Genomic DNA, 20,416 nt, shown 5'->3' on the forward strand with positions numbered 1-20,416 from the left:
GGGGGGGGGGGGGGGGGGGGGGGAAGGCTTAACCCCTTAAGCTTATGCATCCCCTTTTATCATCTCCTTATTATTTCTTTCTTTCTTTCTTTTTTTTTGTACGCTTACTTTCTTTTCTTCTGCTTTAGGTTATTCTGTAGCGAGTAGAAGTTTATGTACAGGGGAATTCATAAATAAATAAGATGGATATTTAACTTCTTCATGTCATGAGCTTCTTTGAGATGCGTTTTTGCGCTTCACCTAACTACCTTCTTAATGTGGTAAAATGCGGTGGTAGCTTTTCTTTTTCCCTTTGTATATCTGTAGTATTTCTTTCTAGCTTCTATGTTAAATCCGTATAGCACCCAGAACTGTAATAAAATTAAAGCATCCATTTGTTAGTTAAGTAATGGTGAGGATCTGGGTTTTCTTTCAGTTTGCACTTTGATCTTTCTTTTCCTTCCTGTTGTTGCTGCTGCTCTCTTTTGTTTGAAACAATAGATCAGTACTATTCATGTTCATGCTTGGGAGTGACACATGCAAGTCAACATCTAGCTAAGGTTGCCAAAAGTTGTCAAACACAAAGTAAAGGTAAATCCTTTCGAATGGGTAAGGAAGATGCTGCACGGATGCTTACACACAGCTGATTGACTGAGACAAATCCCTACAAAACGCTTAGCCCAAAGACCCACTGCCTTTTCTGGCTCTCTGCCACCATCCCGTCTTTAGACTTTAGCTTAGTTTTCCACTGTCCCACATACATGACCCCCCACCCACCTCGGACTCTTATGATAGTGGGAAGGTTCTTTGTAATGCTTTGGTGATAACTCAAGAAAAAAAAAAGGGGACAAAACACATGTGGGGAGACTTGGATTAGAATCCTATGCAGAGTTTGAATGGACCTCATTTAACTCTTTCAACCCCCTCAAGTTCTGCAGACCTATAATTGACAATGTCACTTGCATATCTAAAAACATTTTTGACTTTGGATAATGCGAATGGAATGTTTATTAACAAAAGTTAAAAAAGAAAAGAAAGTTAGAAATCCTTTTGTTTATAACTGAAGAATGTGCACCATCAAGTTAGCCATAGTTAAAAAAGTGACAAGGGGGACTTCACCTAATCTGGAGTTCATTTTGTACACTAAAGAAAGCTCTCTCGGGATCAGAGCTCTGTATTGAAGCAATCATGTTTTAACACGTCTAACAAAGGCTGCGAATCTCATGTGGCCTCTAGTGAAATCATTTTGGATTAGATTAATCACTAAACTCCCCCTATTTAGTGGTATTATTGGAGACCACATGAAGGTTATTAATATATATATATATATGTATGTGTGTGTATTTCGCAATGTTGCCAGCATATGGTGGCTTATTTGTCATCTTGCCTTACATCGATTGCTCAATTTTTTATTTCTTTCCTTCTTCAATCTGTTTTTCACTTGTATCATTGAAGGAGACAAGGGAGCAATGGGGTAAATCATGCAAGAACATGCTGAGAAGATGGAATGGATCAACTTACCACATTATATTATGCTTATTTACCTACTCTAAAGTCTAATGTAAATTTTGCGTCAGTATTGAGAATCTATGGAGTATAAGATTTGAAAAAATGAGTTGCTACAGACCAAAATACAGTATTTCGTGTCAATGCCAGTAGTTGCCTGAATTGAATTTGCTACTAGTATTTTAACTTACTACCTAATCAAATAAAAGAACAATGCTTTCAATGATAATGGACTCTTCGTCTAATCCTTTAGAGATAAGCTTTTAACTTTGCAGATGAAACCTAGCTAGCTATATGTAGGTTATTAAAAATCTCAGTGCTAGACTATTAGAGACAGAGAGAGAGAGAGAGAGGCTTGTGAATTTGGAATCCAAATCTCCTACAGGCATATACATCACGTGATATCCACCAGAACATACTGCAAATCATATCCGAAATCAATTCCCCAATTGTTACGGGATTGAAACCTATAACAGAGATTTACAGGAGCTGTTCCAAGGCCTCTATAAATACTGAAAAGTATCCAAGGCTTAGATCAAAACTGGGGTTCGAGCTACCAAAACCGCTGTCTTAACAAAAATGACAACACTTAGCTAGACGTGGTTTAGTTGCAAGCTTGCCAGGAGGCTCTGAATTTTGATTTAAACTGATTGCCAAGTGTAGGAGCTTGTAAGTTATAACTCGTACGTTTTTCCATGGCGAAGCAATGTGACTTGTTTGGTTTTGTGGGGGCCATGAGCAATTCAAGAACTGGGCGAGAGATACTTGGGAAAGAGTACTTGATCACACAGAACAATAGCTTCCGTCAAAGTCAAGTGTGGGGACGGTTGACCCAACACGATCTTGTGGGATGTTTGCGTAGCAAGGACATCATGTGGGGGACTGCAGCAAACTGCAAAGCCACCACCGGCATTTTTGACCCAGTAAACAACATCTGGGTCAAAGGTTATAGGTTTTGAAGAAATGGACCGCCCCTCTCTCCCTTCCCTTGGGCTCACTTGCCATGGGATCCTCATGGAATATATTAAACATTTCCCTCAGAGAACAGGTCCCATTAAAATACTATTTTTTTATATCTTGGAAGCTATTCAACCCTTTTTCCATATTTTAAGTGATTAGATATATGAGTCAATTAACTATTTCTCGCTTTGCTCCCCATTCAAAACTATATAGCAAAGAATCACTACCAACTAACTAGAGGGGAAAACAAACTAAAACTTAGGGTATGATCAAGTTTATTTTAGATATATGATTTGAACATTAAATCGTAATTACTTAACAAATATTGTAATATCACCTATGAATAATTGTTTTACTATTTGTGTTTATATTTTCATACATGCATACATATATAAATTAAGTTCTCTCAAAATAAATATCAGTCCAATTTTACTATATTAGTCTTTATTCTTTTCTATTATTTCAGAGAAAGTCTTTATTCTTTTATATCAAATACTCAAGATTTCTTTTTGGATAAAATACCTCAATCTCTTAAGTTTTGGTTGAAATTTCAAAATGGTCTATTAGTTTTCGATATGGATATTCTGTCCCAAAAATACAAACACTGTTAATAAAAATTAAGAAAAGACTAAAATATTTTTTATTAATTTAAAAATTATTATTAAATTTTAAAAAATTAAAAAAAAAAAAAGCATCAAGGCTTCTTCAGAGAGCATCGGGCTCCCTAAGGGGAGCACCAGATCTAGTGCTCCCTTGCAATCTCGATCGAGCTCCCTAGTGGAGCACCAGTGCTCCCTTAAGGAGTCCAATCGAGGCCCCCCAAGGGAGCTCTTGGTGCTCCCATCTTGGGAGGTTTTTTTTCTTAATTAATAAAAAATAATAAAATTATATAATAGTAATTTTAAAAATTAATAAGAGTAAAATTATCTTTTTTATTTTTACCACGTCAGTAAGTTGATAAAAATATTAACGATTGACTAACGACTGAATCTATGTGTCTAATAAAAAATATTTTTTTGAAATGAAATATTTATTTTAAAAATTAATAAATTTTTATATAATTTCAATCAAACTTAAGAGTAAAGATATTTTACCATTTCTTTTTTATTGGACATAAAAGTGATTGTCTTGTCTCTCCAACAATAGATATTCCTTTCTCATGTTTTAGGCTTGGCCCAGAAGCTCACACATGTACTCCAAATGGATTGGACTTTCGGGGTTTCAAGTTCACTGTTGGCCCTAATTACCAAATTAAGTAGGTGTTCGGCCCATTTGTGAAAGGGATTTTACACTGCAAAAATATAATCAAAAGTATTTGCTTTTAAAATGTAAACTTTTTAAGTTATGCCAAAAGTCCATTGGAAATTTTAAATAAAATTATAAATTTAATTTTTTCAAAATTTTAATATGTAATAAAAAAAATATTTAATGAAACTTCTTTATATTCTCCCTTTATTCTTCAATAATTCATAAAACTATAAAGAGATTTATACTTTTTTCTCACATTTATCTTGTTTATTTGATTTAATTTTTTTTCTCTTGATTTAATTTATTTTATTATTTTTATTACTAAACAGAGGTTAAAATAGTTTACTGAAGGAATAACATCATTGGTTTGACCTAAGCCATCATTTAATGTTCCATGATAGGAGTTTCTTTAAGCAAATAATTTCACACTGCACTCATCAACCAATCCCTTTCAGTCGGTTTTCACTACTTGCTTTTCTTTGGCAAGTGCCGCAAAAATCTCCGCCATCTCTTCCCTAGATTTCTTGAACATCATTCCTAATTTTAACCATATTTCCCATGTCTCATATGCTTCATTGTCTAAATTATGCCCATTGATAAGAGTCATGTGTTTGGTGATTGAACTAGTGACTTCATCTTCCTATTGTTCTGATGGTGAAGAATTGATGATGCTGTTAACAGATGCCATACCCTTTCAGGATTCCCTAAACCTAAAATTAGTAGGGAGTCCTGTGATCCTACAACATTTCTCCTTAATGTGACTATGCTTTCCACAATGGGAACAAATTAACTTAACCTTAGTTTTTTTCTTTCTTTCAACCAGTGCTGCCATAACAAAGGATTCCACAAAGGGTTGTGTTTGCAAATGCAAAGTTCTTTGTGATTCTTCCCTAAGAACTAGGTTATAGGTTTTTCAAGGGTAGGGAAAGGCTTAACATTACAAATGTGTGACCTTAAAGCAGAATAGTTTTCATTCAAACCATTAAGAAACCTATATACATTATCTTTTTAACATTGATATATATCTTTGAAAGTAGGATTGAGTGCATTTTTCACATTCACAATGAGGAAATGGCCTATAGTCCCTTAGTTTTTCCCATAAGTCATTTAATTCAGTCAAATATGCATCCATAGTTCTTGTACCTTGAGTAATACTATATAAGAGAATTGAAGATTGCAGGTTTTGGCATCATTGAGTTAAGAAAATCATTTCTTCAATGTATTCTAGATTTATGAGATTGAGTTCATGTAGAAGACAATGGTTGCAATTAGTGGTGTGATGCCACGATTAGGTTATTGCATCTAGTCCATGGAAAGTAAAGATCATCTGAAGCCCTATGTTCTTGGATTGATCCATTAAGAAATCCAAAAGTGTAATTACTTTAGGTACGTTTTGGATTTACAATTATAAAATCCATGCCTATATGATGAAGAAAGAATGGGGAATATGGATCTTTTAAGGGTGAGATGACTAATTTAGATAATGAATTTGCCATTGGCAAAGAAGAATTGATCAAATTGTGACTTCAATCTTGAATGAAGAATAAAGACTAGAAAAATTAAGGAAATCACAACAAAAATCCTAATCGAACCCTTCGGACACTATATAAGATTGAGAAATGAAATAAACTAAATTGATTGTATTATTTCTTCAAGAATGATTACAAAGTCACCAATATACATTTTACAGAAAGAAGAACCTAGAAACTTGATTACAAGAATAATTGCCAAACTTAACCTAATTAACAAAAATAGAAAATTGTTGACTTTTTGGCTTAACTAACCAACTAACGCTAAAGGACATACTATCATGTGCTTATACATTCTTAATAGTTGAATTTTAAAAGAAAATAAAATTATCTTGTAAGAATAATTAATCTAAATTAGAACTCAAAAATCCTCAAATGTGCCTCCTAACACACACACATAAGAGTTTAAATAGACAAAAATAAATGTTCAAGAGAAAATTGATTGCAATAGAAAGATGGAGGTTTAGATGATGAAGTTATATATATGTATGTATGTATGTATGTATGTATGTATAAGCATTTCAAGTTTTGACCCTTGAGGATGAGGGTGATTCTAAACGAGAATGTACGTTATGTGTAATTATCTTTCAAGATTAAAGGTTAAATAGCTAGTTGGATTTATATTCACTTAATTTGATTATTATCTTAGTATATTTATTTTATATTATCTCTTGTTTAGAATCATTTGTTAACAGATAATAGTTATTTCTATTTGTTAATTGGTATTTGCCTGGCTTATAGAAGATCAATTCATAATAATTATTAAGTTGAATCTAAGAAAAACCACAAAATAAAGTTAAGTCTCTTTTGAATTTTTTTTTTGTTTCAGTTTTATCTTACCTTGAATTTATATTTTACATCTTATTTAAGCCCAATTTATGTTTCTTTTTTTCCTCCAAAATAATTTCATAAAAAAGGAAACGTAAACATAGATGAACTTGATGCAATCATACAAGGTCGTTAACGCTGTCAAGGTTGTGATGGATCCTTGCTAGCTAGTGGCTTTTGGTGTTGTGAATTTTTTTGTAAGTAAACACTGATTTATTTCACATCAGAATTTCTACGTCACTAAAATCTTTTTATCAATTAGGTTAAGGATTTGTGATGACATGGACGGATGGTGAAAGCATAAAATGTGCTTTTAAAAAAAAATATTACTTGATTTGAAATTGATACCCCATTTAAACAATTTTATATTTCCCCATTGACGAATATTTAAAGTGTGACGAGCTCGGCTTGTCTAACCCAGCCCTTGCCACTAACAGAAATATCTTAACGTCGGTTAAGAGGTGGCACGTGTCGGGTTGTTTTGTTCCTAATTAAAGATGGGTCACGTCACACAACAAGCATTTGCTACCAGATTTCCTTCACTTATTTTTTTGGAATGAAGATTTCTTTCATTTTATTTTCTTTATAACTTTTAAAAGAAGGTATGTATCGCTGCAAATGACCCTTTCAGTGTGAGCTGGGGAAAGTGGAGCGGCAAAATGGAGCAAAAAACATGGCCAGATCGATCCGATGGATCTCGATTCACTGCTTTTCCGTTGTCGAAACCTAGCAATGGAGATGGGAAGACCAAATTATCCAGGCGTTCCAAATTCATTTCAAAACCGTCGTCATCCCAAACCGACGGTCCTGATTTCTCGGCTCTCCCTTTCGACATATTAACGAAAATCGCAGCGCCGTTTAATTTCCCGAATCTTCTTACGGCGTCGCTGGTGTGCAAGTCGTGGAGGGACGTGCTTCGGCCGTTGAGGGAAGCGATGGTGCTGCTGCGTTATGGGAAGCGTTTCAAGCACGGTCGAGGCGGTTTTCGACGCAACTTGGAAAAAGCTCTCGACTCATTCTTGAAAGGCGCTGCACGTGGCTCTACTCTGGCTATGGTCGATGCGGGGCTTATTTACTGGGAAAGGGGTCAAAAGGAAGAGGCAATTGCTCTTTATCAGAAAGCCGCTGCCCTTGGCGACCCTGCTGGACAGTGCAATCTCGGAATTTCATACTTGCACGGTATTGTTGTCAAAATCAATAAACTTTTTCTCAAATCTTAGCTGATTATTTAATGTCATACAGTTTAAAATTAATTTTGTGTCGCAGCTCAACCTCAAAAGCATAAGGAGGCTGTAAAATGGTTGCATGAAGCTTCAGTTGGGGGCCATATTCGAGCTCAATACCAGCTGGCACTTTGCCTGCATCAAGGTCTTGTGGTGGATCGAAATCTTCGAGAAGCTGTATGGAGTTCTTTACTTACCCATTTTAATTGTATTCATAGTGAACTTCTCTTTTTGAGAATTGGGATGATGGGATTTGCTTTGTTGCTTATTGATGATACTCAGGCTAGATGGTATCTAAAAGCTGCTGAAGGTGGATATGTGCGTGCAATGTACAATACTTCGCTTTGTTATACATTTGGGGAAGGTTTGTCACATAGTCGTAGACAAGCAAGGAAATGGATGAAGAGGGCTGCTGATCGTGGTCATAGCAAAGCTCAATTTGAACATGGACTTGCTCTATTTTCTGTGTGTCTCGTTCTTATACTTTCGTTTATAAGTATAAACAACCATAGTACCATGTATAAAATGAATACAATATTTCTGATGCACAAGCTTGTTATGTAGTAATAGCAGAAAGTTGTTGGCTTTGATTTGCCTTAGCTCAAGGCATGTGAAGTAAATTGAGGAAATATGAATGAAGGAAAACAAAACTTTGGCTGAGCTTAAGACATATTAAAGTAAAATGGGAAAATATGAATGAAGGAAAACAAAGGGTTTTTTTTTTGCAGGGGGGTGGGGGCTTGTAGTTGTTAAGAGAAAGATATAAAACGCAAGATTGTTTCTTGATGAGTCTGGCTTTTTTTGTCTGTATGATCATTTTCTCTCTTCTCAATGGTATGTTTGTGTGCTGATAATGTTGTATTTTTGCAATCTAAGCTGATGTGGATTTTGATATAATACTTGGGCAGGAAGGGGAAATGATGAAAGCTGTCGTGTACCTTGAACTTGCTACACGTTCTGGTGAAACGGCTGCAACTCATGTCAAAAATGTAATTCTCCAGCAACTCTCAGCAACTTCTCGTGACCGTGCCATGCTTCTTGCTGACAATTGGTGTGCTTTACCTTCATCTCGCTGAGTATGTCAAGGCTGTTTACTGAACTTTCTCATATACTCCTGATATTGCTTCTTTCCTTTTGTTTTTTGTCTTATGCTTGACAAGTGACAAAGTTATAAATATATAGATGTTGTTGCTGTTTTCCTTTTGATTCCAGTGTTTATTAACATTTGTGCCTTTTACCAGCCAAAATGAAAAAACATCACTAAAGAATATCAACCTTTTACGTTTCAATTCTTACATTGCAGGAAAGGGAATTTGGGCTCTAAGCCTACTTATTTAAGGAAGGTTTGGCTAGCTTAGGCGGCTACAATTAGGTTATTGCCTCAATAACCATTTTACTTTATCAGGTCACCTGTTTCAACTGTATCTTCTAAAACAGTAAAAAATATGGCACTCATATCTTGTTAATGACTACAAACTAGTTAGCATCTCTTTTCTTTATTTGAAGATTGATAAGTTATTTTAACTGCTTTTCATCAACCATCTGGAAAATGTTTATAGGAGAAGGGGTGAAGAGAAAAGAGAGTTTTGGCTTATTTTTGTCTTCCTATTCTTTTTCCTTGTTGAGGGTGTGGAGGTAGGAAGTGGCTTTGAGGTTTCAAACACTTGGTATATATGAATATCAGCAATGGGAGAACGTGTTACGAGTTTTAACTTCCTTTCATGCACATGTGATCAGCAATGTTACAGATGATTATGACCATGACATGTTTGATCAGTAACAATTGATGGTAGGACATTTGTGTTTGAGATTGCTACACCAGGATATATTGTTTGTATTGGCTGTGCTACAAGATCTATTAGTGCAAAACAAGTTTGGTGAGTTATGACATTATAGATACCCTTTCTGCATTAGGAAGGGATTTTTTTGGTTTGGAGTTGGAACAGTGGCGATGAATCCATTGGATGATTGTTTCTTCCTCTTGTTCTATTTTCACTTCCAGTTTTTTTTTAAAAAAAAATTGTTTGTTCTGGATTGTATTCAAATGTCGGCGCAGCCCATGGAGTCCCTTCGGGAAGCATTGAAGTTGTTGGGCACTTGGGCTCTCTAGACACTCGTGGTCGACCAGATGGCCACTCCGCACAAAATATGCCTAAACGAATAGACTCTTACCCTTTCCCGGGTTAAGGTGAAATTTGCCAATATATTATGATTCAATATTGATTTTATCATTGTACTTCAATTTTATTAAATTTTATCATTGTGTTTTCAATTTTGTTGATTTTTGAACAAAAAGTAATGAAATTGACATATTTCATGAAGTAATCTGTTAACGCAAATGGTAAACTTTGTTACTATGGTTTCAATTTGATTGCTTTTGGAAAAAAAAAAATGGAATTGAAATATTTCACTGAATATTTTGTTACTACACGTGGTAGTTTTTTTTTATTTATCAATTTTTTCACTTTTATGTTCAAAAATCAATAAAAGGGAAAGTACAATGGTAAAATAGAATGAAATTAAAGTATAATGGTAAAATTTGATATTGATTTATAGTATAGTGGTAAATTTGATTTTGATCATTCCTTACCCTAATGAAGGATGATGAATTGTCCATGGGAATTCATAAGCAGATAGCGTATATAGAACGAGTTAGTCTTCTTCCAAGTTCCAAACATAATGATTCATTTTCCATCACAAAAAGATGATCATTCTTAGCTAATTGTTCAGCACTTATAAGATGAAGGTGGTGGAAACATGAACACATGATGATAGGTGGATAGCTGATAACTATATATATAAAGTCCTGCCTAGCCATGTCATCTAATTTAAAGGGCTGAATATCAGTAGATAAACCGCATCGTAGTTTTTGTTTAATGAGCTTTAAAATGATTGATCAATGCAATTCTCATTGCCAGATGAGCACTTTTATATGTTTACCAAATTTCCAAAAGAATTGTCTCAAAAGTCTGATTTGTGGAAAATGGAGAATTTCAAAATTTCACTCAAGGAAGTACACAAGTTGAGAAAAGAGATCAGTGGTAGAGAAGACAGGAAGGAATCAGTAACTCAATGTTCTTATAAACAAAAAATAAAAATATTCACAAACAATTTGACCACTAAAAAAAGTATTAAAGCATCTAAGGTATTTTGAACAATGTATACTTGCTTAAGCAGAAGCCTGTCTACCTTGATGAAACTATTCTTTTTTCTAACTAATCCAAATCTTGTAAATCTGTGTATGCTATTAGCTTGCCTTCCAATCTACCTGAAAAGCAGAACAATGCCCCTAACAAAAATATAGAGTGCAAATTCAAGGCGCATAGGATTGCCTCTGAGGATGGACTCCAGTGTGATAAAGGTTGAGGTGATATATGGCCTTGGACACCAATTCTTTCAAATCAGGATGTTGTGCAACCACAGTTCGGTCTGCCCCCTCAAGGGCAGTCAAAACCCTAGCTTGTTCTAAAGCCTCGTTATCACCGGAGTGTATAGCAAGGTAGCAGAGCAGGATCACTCCGTGCAGCTGCGTCATTTCACTTCTAAGCAATCTCATCAAAGGTGGAACACCATTGAACCCAATTATCGATTTTGAATGGTCCATACAAAGAAAATTCTCCGGAGATGCAAACTTCTGCAAGGCAATGGCAGCTTCCATTGCCACTTCTTGATCCTTATTAGCTAGCTGTGTCACCAAAGGACCAATCACTCGAGTCTCCCTTGCTGGGAAAGTCCTTGCTAATGAACCAATTGATTTAATAGCAGGAATTTGCAATGTAGGACTATCCAATTCCTTGATCACCCTCAAAAGCTGATCAATAACAGCCTTAGCTGCAAGTGAATTCGTCTTAAAAGCTGCCCGTCTAAGATCAGAATTGGATTCGGCAGCGGCTGTGATCTCCATTATTGTCATCAAACAATTATACTGTAATTCGCCTTGCTCCTTCTCCACCAACTTAGCCAGGCAAAGCAGTCCTTTTGTCTCAGTTATCCTCCTACTATTAGAAACACTCCCTTTAGCAAGCATCCACAAAGCTTCAGTGCCATTAATTTTCAACTGAATTTTCACTTCAGGCTTCTCATTTTCCCTTTCTTTCCTATGATTCCCTCCCCTACTACTCCCTTCCATATGCAAATTAGAATAGGAATTGGTATAGGGTCGATAACTGTAATTCCTCGAATTCGACCCAATCGAAGAATTTTTCTCCATTTCTTTATTAATCTGAACTATAGAATGAATGCTTTGCTTACCCATCTGTGTCCTAGAATCTTCCACAAATGTCTCAAATGACAACAAAGTCACCAACGGCCTAATCACATTCTCTCTGGCGAAATCCTCTTGCGCTACCGGATCATGCTCCGCCATTCTCGCTACCAATTTCGCTACCGGAATTTGAACCTTCATAGGAGAATCTCCCAACACTTGCACCACAATTGGAACCCCCATTTCATCAACAATACTCCTAACTCTTTCGTGCTCATTTGCTAAAACAAAAAGCGCATTAGCCGCCGCGATTTGCGCTTCCGTTGAGGAGCTTTCTTTAAGAAGTTTTAGTAAAGGAGGGACGCCGCCTTCTTCGACGGTTATTTTTTTGTTTCGGTCGTTGTCTTGAGCGAGGGAAGCGAGGTTGTTGGCGGCTTCGATGCGATCGGTTAATTCGCCCATTTGCACAGTTGCGATGTAAGACCAGACCCACGAAATAATCGGGTCGTTGCTGGCGATTGGAGGGAGGGAAAGGAAGATTCCACTCGAAGTCCCGTTGTTTTCGGTGTCGAGGACGCCCATGAGCCATTTCATGTCGCCGATGGAAGCGTCTAGAAGGTTTAACACTTTGCGGAACTCGGTGGCGCTCGTGATTCTCACAACTCGACGCAAGATGCTCTGCCGCTTGCACTTTCGGACTAAAGTGAGGGCTCGCTCTAGGTTTTTGGAAACCTCGGAGATTAACCGGCGAATAGGGCGTTCGTAGAGGGATTGAACCGAGGTGGTGAACCTGACCAGGGTTCGAAGCATTTGGGAAAGCCGATCCACTTGCTTGGCAACCTCCCCGCATTCGGCTTTAAGCGACCCGGCTTCGTCCGCCGCCGAGCGAACTCGCTCCGCTAGCCAAATCGGATAGGACAGCTCGTCCTCGATACGCTTCTCCTCCGCCGATCCCATCATCAACTGAATCAGGTAAAGAAAATTAAAAAGTAGTTGTCTTGGTATTCCTGTTTTTGTAGGTGAGTCACAGAGGCGAGTGAAGAGTGAGTTAGGGGGTATGAGGGAAAATCTAGCGCTGTTTTGGAGATGAGTCAGGAGGGGACTGAGGATGGAGCTTTGATCATTCTTCGCATGTTTGTTGTGTCTAGTCAGCGTAGCTGCAGCTGACGTTTTTTTGTTGTTTTGCAGTCCTAGGCTTCTTGGGAATTGTGCTGTTTTATGACAATTATATTAGTGTTACAATTGCAATTTGGATGAAGCGCGTGAGAGGGGGAACTAGCCAGGAAAAGAGCCTGAAGTTACAAGGAGATGACGAGTCAATTCAACGTCGATTCCGACTCAAGTCTGAAAATTCTTCCTTCCTTGTCATTTATTTTACTAGTGTTACAGACGTGGTTTGGGAAGCACAATTTTGTACAATTAATTAATTTTAGGACCAACGGACAGAGGAGGTTTCGCCATATTTATTTATTTATTTATTTATCATGAAACGACAAAAATCCGAGATTCTTTCCTGGTTGACTGACCAGACCATTGTTGTAAAAGATGACGATGACGATGGCAATCCAAGACCTGTTCATTGGTGACCACGCAAATTTACTACCCCAAGCCCCAAAGGCAAGGGGTTTACTGTCTTGAATCTTTATTCCGGGTTATTTCCATTCCCACGTATGACGCACTCACTTTTCAAATCTCTTGTAATAGATAAGATTTGAATATTTTAAATAGACTCTTCATTTTAGAATTCCCCTGAATGAGATTAGTCTCTGCCCTGCGGAATGGAATGGGGAATACAAGTCGTGTCGTTTTCATTTAGCAATTATAAATCAAGTCATCTTTTCATAACTCACCCTTTGTCAAGCAGCCCAGCACGATCCAATTTGATCACCGCAAAACGCTGCAATCAGCGTTAAAAAAAGGATCTTCATGGAGACAACATAATCAGGCAAGAATTCTATTATTCAGAGGTACAGAGTCGGACATTATGATTCTGTAACAGTATAAAATAGTACATTATTTATGAATCTATTTTTGCAATGACGGACTGGAGGTGGACTCGCTGAATTTGCTGCTGACAGTTGCCAGGCCTCCAATAGTTTACTAGGATACGAGGGCAGTTCAAATATTTAGTGAACCTTAAGCACATACAAATACGAATGCTGAAGCAGTCTGTACGTACTCAGATGCTTTTTTAGTACCTAATAATGTGGGGGTCAATGGCTCAATTATATGACCCTTACCGACATATTGCTGAGGATAATCATACAAAAGATCAATTCAGAGCTTAGCTATTATCCCGTTTTGGATAGGCTTTGTTGCAATGTCATTGTCCTTGAGCTCCAGATCAGTTGCGCTAGGAGGAACATCAACCGCTGGTGAGCAGTTAAAGAAACCGTGTGGCTGCATTACAAATAGCAAACCATAAGAAAGATCGTGCTTCTATCAATCAAGCTGTAAATTGTGTTGGGACTTGTTTTGTTTTTCCTGCATAGCATTTCCAAACACAAATAGCAACTATGCAAGCTCAAATGCATTCTTGCAGTCTATTGCAAGGGTGGGACATGATAATCCATCACTCCCATCCCATACTAAGGCTGTCAAAGAGAAATGTGCATTGGGCTCAAATGCGTCTTCCCGTCTTACACTCTGCTAAGAAGCTTTTGATGGAACTCGAAAAAATCACAAACACTATCATGAGCAGGTTATTCATTTTACACATAATGTTTAAAACGCAAACCTATCACGATAACAAATGATTCTCAAAGGAGACTATGCATTTTCAAACTACATACATGGTAACTCAGAGAGTGAACTCACATGATCCATCTAATATCAGTAACTAATAACTAGTAAAAACATAGGCCATAAAACAAAATCATTAAACTCATATGACATGGTGTAACTCTTAATTAAAATAACATGAGTAAAAATTAAGAATTATCAGGAAAAAAAATGTGAATATATTCTTTTACGAAGATTCAGTCAAGCCTGTCAGAATGTATGCTATTAGGATGAGTGTATACCATGAGCATAAAACCAATGCGTTCCACTGGCATGACAGGCCAGTCTTCCAACCGAGGAACATGTGTCACTCCAAAGACATACCTAGACATAATTTCCAATATAATTAGATATCGTAATAGATTGATTTGTTCTAAACTACCCTGTTCTCTGAATAAACACAAGTTAATATTAGATGATAGACTTGATAAATTAAAATACCAAAGGCAAACATACATGATACACACCAAGATGCCTGTGAATGCATATGAAGTAATTTGAACTGATTTTTTAATTAAATTCAAACATAAATGATCACTTTATTCCTTAGAGAAAGATATGTCAGATACTAACCACAAAACTATATCAGCTTCTTCCAATGACCGATTCTTCTTAACCCATGTAGCTAATCCCTCCCCAACACGTGGATTTTGATTGGGAAACTCTCCTCCAGGATACATTTCTTCACGTGCATAGGGTGTGACCCAAAGGTTATGTTTCAAGAAAGCAGCACGTCTTAGAAATTTTGCCTCAGAGCCAGCCAGTGGCAGACAATTTGAACCAGGTACTAGTTTGAAACCTGTTAGTTGCCCAGTCCTGTTGACATTTCTTGTGTTTCTAACCTATGAAAATAGCAAGTACAGTCGAGGGATCAATTTGTTGAACTGTATAGAAGAGGAGCCATGTTCCAAATAGACAAATAGATTGCCAAAAATCACAAATTGTTACACTACCAAAATAAGATAACACAAAATTACAAGAACTCTTTTAACATATCATTAACAAAAGTGAGGATAGATATGTGCTAGCATCCATGCACCCAGCTGCCTAAGAGAGCTCCTATACATAATTTATGCAAGAACAAAGGCATAAAAACTTAAGACTACAACATAAAACTGGTCAGAGCCATTGACTGATCAGATTTTAGAGACAATAAGGAACAGAAGGAACCTATATGCTAAGCCCCAATCAAAAGGAATACCAATAAGATGGTTACAATCCAATAACTAAAAGCTAGTACCCATTTTAAACTTGATGGCAATGTCAAAGGTCACACAATCTAGATTATTGGAAACTTGTATATAATCCCTACAACCAAATGCTAGCTACTATTTTAAATGCAATGGCAACATGAAAGCTCCGCTCATTCTACATAAGTGGAGAAGTCAGCTCCATTTCTTTCACAAGATCTGGTTAGTTGGAAAAGTTACAAGTTTCTATTGCATAATTGATGGGTGATAAGATTCAGAGTAAAAAATACTCAAACTTACTGGACTCATGGTAAAGCAACTCTCAAACAATTACAACATCTCACCTTCCACACAACATTCTGAAAATCCTAGACACCACTCAAAACGCATATCCTTGCAATTTGGACCAGGAAGTGTAGGAAAAATTACTTACAATCCAGTGACGTGCACTCAATGGATTACAATCACGCATTGCTTGCAGTTCAGATCTGAGAAGTTCCTCTTCAGCATAAAATGCATTATTATGAACATTATCCTTCCCTGGTTCTTCAACTTTAAGATTCACCTCAACAACCTGCAAGAATGTATACATTTCTTAGTATTGCATGAACTTCCATTGAATAAACCCTAACTTTCTTGCTAAAGGAGCAAACAACAATGAAAAAGTCACTGCGATGATCATTGTTAACTTTTTTTGCAAGTTTAAATTTAAGTTACAACTGTCATGAACATGTTATGACAAATATAACACTATCATAGGATGCATTACAGACAGCATTTGTTAGTGTAATAAAGGAGCCAAAGCATAATAAAGGAATAATAACACAACTTACTTGATTAAATGCTTCACCAGGTTTACAATCAACTGCCATGTCCATGCGAGCCACAAAAAAGTGTTGATGAACAGGGGCATATAGTCCAGGAGCAATAGTGGTGCCATATTTTCGTGTTTCACCAGGCTGCAATGCTCCTAAGCTGAGAATCCCAGTGAGTTTAACCTCAGCTTCAATTTTACCATCCTAAAACAAGATGTATCATCAAAATTTTAAGTAACACAACTTTCAAAGTGAGGGGAAATTTACCACTATAAAGCTGAAGAAGATGGCATTGGACCATTAGATAGAACAAAAAAATATACATGACTATTTACAAGCATCCCTCATTCCAAGGACAACCCAATAAAAGAAAGGAGTGAAATATTCCTACCGTTGCTACTCAGGAAGCTTGCCTTATTAACCAGAGGCAGGCCTCACAAATAGATAAGAAGAGATATTAGTTTATCAGAACAAAGACATTTATGATAGCCAATTCATGCAAAGCAAAAAAAAGTCCCAGCAGACACCAACTTGCCTGATAAAAATGCCAGAAAAACCCATACTCATAGTTAGCCACAGTACATACAAAAGACACTGTTAGCCTTCTTGACCGTCGAACTTCTGCTAAACCTGTTCTCCAATCTTGATGCTTCCATAAGATCCCATGATCCTCTTCATGCAAACAAACACAATTCTCAATTGTTTCAACACCTCCAGTGAAATTTGTAAAATGAGCATCAAAGTACTTGATATATCCCAAACAATCACAACCCTACAACAGATAAGTTACGGCAAATCAGGGGAAATTCAACTTAAATTAATGAAATGGAAGATCTATATGAAACTTTAACATGAAAACAAAAACCACAAAAGAAGTGCCAAACCTTTTTAAGAGAATGTGCATTTTTACCCAGCCCATCTTCTCCTGCATCAAATGCATTCTTCCTATAATGCGGATCATTTGGATCTCCATAAGGAACCACCATTTCAACAAAACTTAATCTATGGGCTACAGGCCTCCGACCACGATTACCATCAACATAAGCAACAGAATAGATTACCAGACCCTCCCTAGGAGTGAAACCAATCCGGAAATTCCACTGAAACCAGAAATTAAAATAAAATTGATGTTACTACAACATGTTGAACTGATAAAACTTATAAATATAGTTTCACAAGCAAGCACCTTCTGCCATTCAATAAATTTCCCATTAACACGAAAGCTGGGACCTTCAGGCTGAATGATTTGTAGTGGTTTCACATCACTCCGATCAACACCTCCCCGTGTTTCACCAGCCGTATAATTTCTTAAAGGATCAGCTGGTGGAAGGGGAACAAGTTTACGGTCTTCAAATTCAATTACCACCATATTTTGCATGTCAACAAGAACATGGATTCCCTCAACTGGACGAGCATAACCATTTTCCATGGGGCAGTCACTCTCAGTTCTGCAGAAGATAAGTGGTTTAGCAAGTCTTCGGCTAGGAGCATCAGCATTGCTATGATAACCCACACACCTATAGAAAAAGGCAAGGCACAATATTGTTTTAAGGGTAAGAAACTTGCACATGATTTTATAGAACATCCATGTGAAAGAAATCTAAATATGATCACTGACCAGGGATCAACCATCACAAGATCCATATCCTCAATGCCCCTCTTCTTCATTGCCTCTCGAAATGGAGGGAAGTCCTTAACAACAGCTTCACATTCAGCATATTCCATAGCATCCTATAATTTGAGAAGGACGTTGACAAAGAAACATGCCAGTTATAGATTTATAGACATGTTGGGTGCAAAAACCATAATAGGGGACAAACACAACACAGATTAGCAGGTAATTAAACAAACAATATCCAATCCATATAAATAACTAAACAAACATATATCAAGACTTGGTCACTTATAGAAAGTGTTCTGATAGCATTTTGTGGACAGTGGACCTACTCCAATTTTGCTGAGTGCATCTGTAGTCTGCACCTACTGGCTTTCTGTTGATAGTCATGATCTTGTCAAAAGAACACAATACTGGCATTCTAAAGAAGCGGTTTCATATAGATCTTGATGAGAACCGCTATACAAAATCCAATTGAATCAAAGGAAGTTCTTTCAACACAGAACTTTGAGACACAGTCTAAATTATAGTCACAATTAATCAGCACCTATGACATCACTTTTAGATTCTTAAAAGAGAAAACACATATTTACCATGGGAGGTTGGACATTTGGAACAACTTTAGATGAAATGACTTTGCCCCTGTGGTGGCCTCCTCGAGTTGCAGCATGAACTTCTGACAACTCAACAGTCCATATACTTGTCTCATTGGACCTTTTGTTGTACACAACAAGTCTTGCTTGTCGGGGAGGAAGTTTACTAGGAATGAGAGGTCCACCCTTTGTCCTGGGAAGTAATGAAGGCTGGAAAGGAGGGAAGAAATATGCATCTGCCAATGCAACAACATGTTTATCTGGTTCTACCAAAACCACTTCAATAAAGCGCATGCTATCTCTCACCTAAAGAAAGAAAATACATATTTCATTTCTTCCATAGAAAAAAGAGCTTAAATGAATTTCTCACTAAAATGATAGCACAAAAGATTGAAGCTGCAATTCAGGTCAAACATAGCTTAAAATTTTTTACCTCAGGGGTTGCGCCAGCTGCCCTCACAGTTGCCACTGCCACTGAGATTTCAGCAGCAGACAATGGATCCAAAGGATGGCTGGTTTGAGCCCTTGGCATGATTGAAATTCCTATGCAACAAAATCACCAATTTTAACAAGAAACACATAATCCGAATAATGCCAGCCAATAGGATAGACAGAGAAATGCTAAGTTCAGAACTCAATAGCAGACTAGTAGTAAATTATGGAATTTTGGTATTATATAATAGTTTCCTTCGACGATCAATTTGAAGAAATAAAATGAAACCAAGTCACAAGCGTCTTCAGATGCATGACATCAAAGAAATAATATAAAACCGATTTATATATATATATATATTTATTTAAAAAACAAGCGTATAGGAAGAGGAAGGAAAATCAAAAACATATTCTTTAATAGCAAAGAAAATGTTGTGAAGTTAAAGAAAAAAAATGCAAAATTCTTACTTGGGACCCAAAAAGACAAAGACCTTCCCTTCTTTGACTTCATCTTATCAACTACATAGCTTTCGTAAATAGAGCTTGCCAATTTCTTGCAAACTCGAAACAACCAGGAGGAAAAAGACCAGGCAAATATTTTGCAATATAGCATTCATAACAAAGAAAAAAAAAGTAGAGGATTATCCAACTACACTGAAGAAAAAGATAAGTCAATTATTTTGAACAGTGTTTAAAGTTTAAACCTTTGGTAGTAGCGATCTTAGCAGCGGAAGGATCCGAGATGGGCTCAACAGGGCGGATCAAGGTTGCCATGGAGGCTGTCTTTGGGATGGGATCCTCAGACGGGACTGGCCCAGAGCCGACTGCAAGACTCCAATTCTGCAAAACCTCGGTAGAGGAGGAAGAAGAAGATGAAGAGGTCTTCTTGCTGACGTCGTCGTTGGTTTTGGGAATGCAACAAGGCGTCGCCTTTTCCTGAGTTGAGGCCATTGCAAAGGGTTAGCAACCTCACCGTATCCACCGTAGTATTTGTCACAATAGTATTCTACTGACATACAGCAAATACTATGCGTCTGTTTTCGTGTTTTCTTTTTTTATTCTGAGCTTCTAACCTTCCACTCGAAAAGCTTTGTATTATTCTCTCGCTGCCCGGATCAACCCAAATGGGAAACGATAATGAAAAATGGTTTTGCTTGCAGTTGCAGATCGGTTTAAGACAAAAAGAGGAGCATTAGTTTTCAAGTGAAAGACGAAAACAAAGCAGAAGTGGGCTTAGTTTTGGTACTTTGGTTGGCTGGCTTGCTTGCTTTATAAAGAAAAGTACACCTTAGGACAGAGCATGGACTTTTACTACAAGACAAAGTCAAAAACAAAAGTGGAGTTCCTCCCTGGGAGTATTGTTCATTCCTCTGATCGTTTTCTTCATTATAATCACTATATGAATTCAAAAATTGACTAAACCGTAGAAATTTGAATAAACAAAATACTAGTGAAAAACGTGAGGGATGGGATTGACAATAGTAAGATTCGAATAGGATATGGTACTATGCCT

The 20,416-nt window shown here is 36.9% G+C and overlaps 4 protein-coding genes across 5 annotated transcripts in view; 2 read left to right on the forward strand and 2 right to left on the reverse strand.

Moving 5' to 3' along the window:
- The window catches only part of LOC108660705, a 1,147-nt gene extending 667 nt beyond the window's left edge, over window positions 1–480 (forward strand). Inside the window, exon 2 of the mRNA XM_018114971.1 lies at window positions 416–480. Coding sequence (XP_017970460.1) covers window positions 416–480 — 65 coding nt within the window. The remainder of the gene's footprint in view (window positions 1–415) is intronic.
- On the forward strand, window positions 6,606–9,262 carry LOC18609543 (F-box protein At1g70590). The gene is made up of 5 exons (XM_007044710.2): window positions 6,606–7,229; window positions 7,317–7,450; window positions 7,556–7,738; window positions 8,182–8,349; window positions 8,577–9,262. The coding sequence occupies exons 1-4, from the start codon at window positions 6,710–6,712 to the stop codon at window positions 8,347–8,349; spliced, it is 1,005 nt and encodes a 334-aa protein (XP_007044772.2). The 5' UTR covers window positions 6,606–6,709; the 3' UTR covers window positions 8,577–9,262.
- LOC18609544 (ARM REPEAT PROTEIN INTERACTING WITH ABF2) lies at window positions 10,327–12,912 on the reverse strand. Its single transcript, XM_007044714.2, has one exon. It carries the CDS (start codon window positions 12,435–12,437, stop codon window positions 10,587–10,589), a length of 1,851 nt encoding a protein of 616 aa, XP_007044776.2. The 5' UTR covers window positions 12,438–12,912; the 3' UTR covers window positions 10,327–10,586.
- Window positions 13,416–20,166, reverse strand: LOC18609545 (copper methylamine oxidase). 2 transcript variants are annotated; one of them, XM_018115543.1, is made up of 13 exons: window positions 19,977–20,165; window positions 19,608–19,839; window positions 18,905–19,014; window positions 18,472–18,777; window positions 17,882–17,994; window positions 17,450–17,780; window positions 17,148–17,363; window positions 16,799–17,035; window positions 16,282–16,467; window positions 15,882–16,022; window positions 14,832–15,100; window positions 14,501–14,582; window positions 13,416–13,877 (listed from the first exon to the last, which is right to left on the reverse strand). In XM_018115543.1, the coding sequence occupies exons 2-13, from the start codon at window positions 19,675–19,677 to the stop codon at window positions 13,755–13,757; spliced, it is 2,184 nt and encodes a 727-aa protein (XP_017971032.1). In that variant the 5' UTR covers window positions 19,678–19,839; window positions 19,977–20,165; the 3' UTR covers window positions 13,416–13,754. The 2 variants fall into 2 exon arrangements, with proteins under 2 accessions (XP_017971032.1, XP_017971031.1); XM_018115542.1 differs by having other exon boundaries at window positions 19,608–20,166.

The sequence above is a fragment of the Theobroma cacao genome, chromosome 2, assembly GCF_000208745.1.
Source record: "Theobroma cacao cultivar B97-61/B2 chromosome 2, Criollo_cocoa_genome_V2, whole genome shotgun sequence".
Lineage (NCBI taxonomy): Eukaryota > Viridiplantae > Streptophyta > Magnoliopsida > Malvales > Malvaceae > Theobroma > Theobroma cacao.

Excerpts from the sequence above, each read along its gene's own strand:
- LOC18609543 (XM_007044710.2), top strand. The coding sequence starts at position 6,710 with ATGGAGCAAAAAACATGGCCAGATCGATCCGATGGATCTCGATTCACT. Across the intron at positions 7,230-7,316 it reads CGGAATTTCATACTTGCACG|CTCAACCTCAAAAGCATAAG; the intron begins GTATTGTTGTCA and ends TTTGTGTCGCAG. Across the intron at positions 7,451-7,555 it reads ATCGAAATCTTCGAGAAGCT|GCTAGATGGTATCTAAAAGC; the intron begins GTATGGAGTTCT and ends GATGATACTCAG.
- LOC18609544 (XM_007044714.2), bottom strand. The coding sequence starts at position 12,437 with ATGATGGGATCGGCGGAGGAGAAGCGTATCGAGGACGAGCTGTCCTAT.
- LOC18609545 (XM_018115542.1), bottom strand. The coding sequence starts at position 19,854 with ATGGCCTCAACTCAGGAAAAGGCGACGCCTTGTTGCATTCCCAAAACC. Across the intron at positions 17,036-17,147 it reads ATGCACATTCTCTTAAAAAG|GGTTGTGATTGTTTGGGATA; the intron begins GTTTGGCACTTC and ends TATCTGTTGTAG. Across the intron at positions 13,878-14,500 it reads GCATTGGTTTTATGCTCATG|CCACACGGTTTCTTTAACTG; the intron begins GTATACACTCAT and ends TTTGTAATGCAG.